General features: G+C 33.1%; 1 protein-coding gene across 10 annotated transcripts in view; it reads right to left on the bottom strand.

Moving 5' to 3' along the window:
* Window positions 1–4,771, bottom strand: part of LOC119838262 (poly(rC)-binding protein 3) — a 136,258-nt gene that overhangs the window by 18,363 nt on the left and 113,124 nt on the right. For 8 of the 10 annotated variants that reach the window (XM_038364113.1, XM_038364111.1, XM_038364112.1 and 5 more), the window contains one exon: window positions 1,069–1,280. In XM_038364113.1, the coding sequence (XP_038220041.1) occupies window positions 1,069–1,149 (81 nt within the window). In that variant the 5' untranslated portion in view covers window positions 1,150–1,280. Of the gene's footprint in view, window positions 1–1,068; window positions 1,281–1,404; window positions 1,537–1,665; window positions 1,827–4,771 lie in introns of those variants that run through there. The other 2 variants (XM_038364114.1, XM_038364115.1) reach the window with 2 other exon arrangements.

The following is a 4,771-nucleotide window of genomic DNA, read 5'->3' as shown; positions in this document are numbered from 1 at the left end:
GGCAACTTCTGTTTTTGTAAATTTAAGAGGCACTTCCTGTGTATCCTCTGGAATGTTTAAGCAGTTAATAATTTCTGCAGCATCTTCTGGTGAACCGTCGTATGGATGAAATATGTGTAAATAACAAAAAGATACAAATCGACATATTTGATGAACAGAACAAGTGCTAATGACTGGCTGAGTGCCAAGAATACTTTGTATTGGATTACGGCCAATTAAAAGTAAATATCTAATCTTATCCTTTAGGGAAGTACTAGCATCAATATATCTTATGACAAACGAGAAATTTATTTGCATGGACATGAATTTTATTGGCGATGGTAATAAATTTTGTATATGATAAATGACTAATACATTTTAGGACGATGAATTTTAAACGGTTTCATATTTTTATTATGAACTATGAAATTTATAAATAAGTATTTTAATTTCTGTAAAACAATGAAAACTATTTTAGAAAGAAGCCTGAAGGAAGTATTGAACTGAGATTGAAAATTCTTTCCTTAATAAACAGCTACACTATACAGATTCAGCATAGACCAATTTATTATAGCGAGGCGAAGCAAAAGCTAGCGTTCAGTTAAAAAAATTATATATATGTTCTGTAATATTGTTACTATAACTTAGCTTAGGCAATATAGCCGTAACAATAATAAGAATATTACGAAAGTATGACAATGACTTGATAAATAAATTCAATACTTGAATACGATTTTCTTCAAATTTGGAGATGTGAACAACACAAACTCTGTTTGTGAATCTGAATAATGTACTTGATCAAAAATAAATAACTTATAATAAAAATTAAAATGAGTAATTTCAAAGTCTGTTGATATAAAGGATTTCATAATGAATGTTTTAAATTTGTCTACTCAAGCATATTATATCAAATATTGCTAATGATGAAATAGTTTCAACATGCAAAATTTGTAGGGGTTTATTCTAATAGAATATAGGTTTTTAGAAGAAGGTAAATAACAGAATTTAGAAATATAACAAAAACACATCACACATCGATATGAAAATGCCAATTTAAAACAATTTTATTGTTAATCTTTGTTTTCTTACCTTCCCCTGCATAATCAGTCTGATAGTGAGGGTAACTTTGGAGTCTTCCTCATGGAGAGAAGGGGCTTTCTCCAGTTCCATGCTGGAGGAGGTATCCGTTGTATCTCGTGGAATTTTGGCTGCGTACAGGGCTACGTGTGGGCAGGGGACACTCCACTCAATCTAATGGCTGGGACTCTGGGGCTCTTGGCACGCACTGCAGGCAGGGTAAGCTGGAAAACAGGCGCACATCTCAAAAGGAAAGTTCATAGGTGTCGAGCGGTCTAAAGGTATAGGGTATGTGCACTTTCGTATTTAAAAGCGAAGCTATGTATTAAGTATCAATTCTTTATTTACAGTGACTATTGGCAAGAAGCGCAACGGAATGAGGGCGGCTAATGAGGTTCTAAACACTATTTCGATCTAATTGATCACAGGTACGACCGGATTCTGTGGTTGCAACGCGAGCCGATTCAGACCGGCCCGAAGAACCGTTACTTGAACTCGGATACTGGCTAGCGACATAACCTTAGCGTTGCGCCTCATGGCTAGACGGCCCGGGTTATCGATCCCGAGATCCCAAACAATTTTTCGTCAGAAAGCTTTCTTCCTTCTTACCTCGTAAAGTATTGCGTCGTGTAACAATAACATAACAAATCTTAACACTAATATTATCACCCGATTGTGTATAAAATTACACTTATCACAATTTTTATAATCACAAAATATATATAAAACTAATAAATCCGACGCAGATGACGCGTCGGTGTGAAGTTAGTTCGATGTCTTTTCTTTACTGACGAGTGACGTTGTCATTTTTGCATTTGTGTACTATGGTCAAGTCATAGACTACTTTATTTCCACAGACACCATTTAGCTGTCAGACGGCGAGGGTTTGACAGGCTAATAAGATATGAAAGGAGATCGACCACGAAATCAAAAATTAGGGGACCGTAGATACATACTGTATATGCAAAAATAAATATGTTTCCTTCAAAATATTTAGACGGTTATATTAAAGAGTAGTAATATTACGAGATAAATTATGACTAGTAACAAAAGAAGTTGTATTTATTGTATACTATTTTTATTTATAATTTCGGGATAAAAAATTGCCCATATGTTATTCCAGTTGTCCAGCTATCTACGTACCAAATTTGGTTCAATATTTTTGCGTGAAAGAGCAACAAACACACACACATCCTTACAAAATTTCGAATTTATAAAATTAGTAGGATAGTAGGACTAGTAGGATAGGAAGTAGGATAGGATTATAATATTAGTAGGATGTAATCGACTTCTTTAGACTCGATGTTGGCAGGCTTTAAACGGAAAGATTTTATTCAGACTTTGCACACTAATTATCGAGGATCGGTGACGACAGGAACTTTAATTTAATAAGGTAAGCGTGTTGTTTAGTTTTTTGAAACTACGTATTTGTTAATTACATAACAAGACAGTATTAAGTAATTTTAATGTGTTTATTGGATGTTTCTTAGCTTCGTCCGTCCGTTTCTTACGATTTTTAATATTAAATCGTAAGAAACTAACAAACAAAAACTCAAGTACCTATCCTAATTCAAATCCTGATTTAAATGCAAATAAAGTAAATTTGCTTTTTGCCTGTTGCTTCTCCTGGGTGGTCAAAGAAAAGGGCACCACTCACCTAAGGCACTCTTTAGGCTTCTAACTATCTCCAGACAACAAAAATCAATAACACTTTTGAATTTATGATATTATTAAAAAGGTAGGGATTGTTCACGAATGATTAGAAATTGAACATAAATTTTTAGTGGCATCAGATTTATATATTATTGTCATAAAATTATTTTGTGTACCTACTTACTCACATTCAACGTTACTTAAAATCTGGATGTAAATATCATATTTATCATGAAACTGAAAAGGCCTTTAGTATTAGGTAGGTACTAGCTGGAGACGGTGATATATTTGTTAAAAATGCAGGATATTTCAAGCGAGGATCTCCACACTAATGGACTGCTTCATTTCTTGTTTGTACGCTGAAGGATCACAAGCGAAGTGTATCTAACGATGTCTTCTCGTGAAATTCAAATAAATTTTTCAAAACAAACTTATCTTCTGGAGGAAATTTGTTTTATGCCTTTTAAGCGAGACGTGCGAGAAACATCTTCTATTGAATATACTCTGGGTGAAATGCATGTTATTATTAACGCTAGAATTCTCACCTACACACTGATAGCAAAATATACCTGCCTGTATTGTAGCTATTAATTTTTCGGATAACTTTTAATTACGTGTTACTATAATGATAATATGTTACGATTTTATAAAAATAAAATGACCTGTCAACCATATAACGACATAATCGCATGAGAACGGTTAACGTGGACAACAATTTATTCAGAACAAAATCCCTCTGTATGACATGTGATGCGGACCCGGGGGGAGAGTTAAAACTTTAAGCAAACCCTAACGACGCTTGTCATTTGGGCTTATTTTAATAATTAATATTAAATCTACGGCCTTTGGATGTTTGAAACTGTAGGTAGGTCTTCAAATCCATTATATTAGCGTAACATCTTGTAAAATTAGATGTGGAATGTATGTTAGGTACTTATCTATAATTAGGTATTATTAAGTAAGTCGTACATGCCGTTATCTTTATTTTAGCTCTTTGCCAGATCATTTTTGATTAAACAAAAATCTTACTTCTATAAAAACCATTTACTGTCAATGAAAAATAATTGTGACTACATACTTCCTGTCCGTCGTTTTGCCTGACATTAAAAATATAGGGCATTGTATGGGAAATCACTACAATCATATTATTCATGTCTACTAAATGATTCCAATAAGTTGATTAGAACACACATAATAGATAAAGCGAACAAGGAGACAGCCAAGAGATAATTCGCTTAAAATACAATTGCTTTCTCTCTCAGCAGTTTCTTAAACTAATTAAAGTTAATAATCCTCCAATATAAAGAGCTCACTTTTTAAATTAAGTCAGTGGATTTCATTGTTTTATCTTCCAGTGTGGCGTTCATGCAAATCTCTTAGAATAACTACGGCATGGATCTCTGTAGGGAAAATATTATTTTTCATAATCGTTTTGCAGTTTTCAACGTAAACAAACGCTTTCCCTTTGTACAACCTTAAATTAAATATGATTAAATGCACATTCGCATGTACCCTAAGCATTTGGCGTGATAAATAAGTAAAACTATCTAAATTCTAATCTCGTCATCATCGATAGCTTTAATTTGTACTAGCGATCTGCCCCGGCTTCACCCGTGATACTTTGAGTTGTTGTCTCCTTAAGAATCTTTCTTGTGCCTTAACAAAAACGTAAAAAATGCTGAATTGATCCAGCCGTTCTTGAGCTTTGTATTTTTGTTTTAGCAGATAGGTAGGGTATCTTATAAGCTAAATGCCTGTCTTATAAAATAAATGATATACTGATTTAAAAAATAGCGATAAAAAAACAGATAAATGAATGTAAAAACGTAAGTTGTCATGTACTTTACAACACAGGCATTTAGGATACAATATGATACGATACGACTGATATAATTTGATAGTGCGGAAAATATAATGTTACAAATTTAATAGTTTAGAAAAAAATTACAACGACAAAATCTGCCCACACTGATGATTCGTTGATCAAACCTATAAATGTGTGCGTGCTTTAAGTTTTACCAAAAAGGTACCTCAGACCAAAGTTTTTTTTTTTTTTTTTTTT

Source organism: Zerene cesonia, unplaced genomic scaffold (assembly GCF_012273895.1).
Source record: "Zerene cesonia ecotype Mississippi unplaced genomic scaffold, Zerene_cesonia_1.1 Zces_u002, whole genome shotgun sequence".
NCBI classification, from domain to species: Eukaryota; Metazoa; Arthropoda; class Insecta; order Lepidoptera; family Pieridae; genus Zerene; species Zerene cesonia.
The sequence above is the reverse complement of the archived record's forward strand: the minus strand, read 5'-3'. Positions and strand labels throughout refer to the sequence as shown.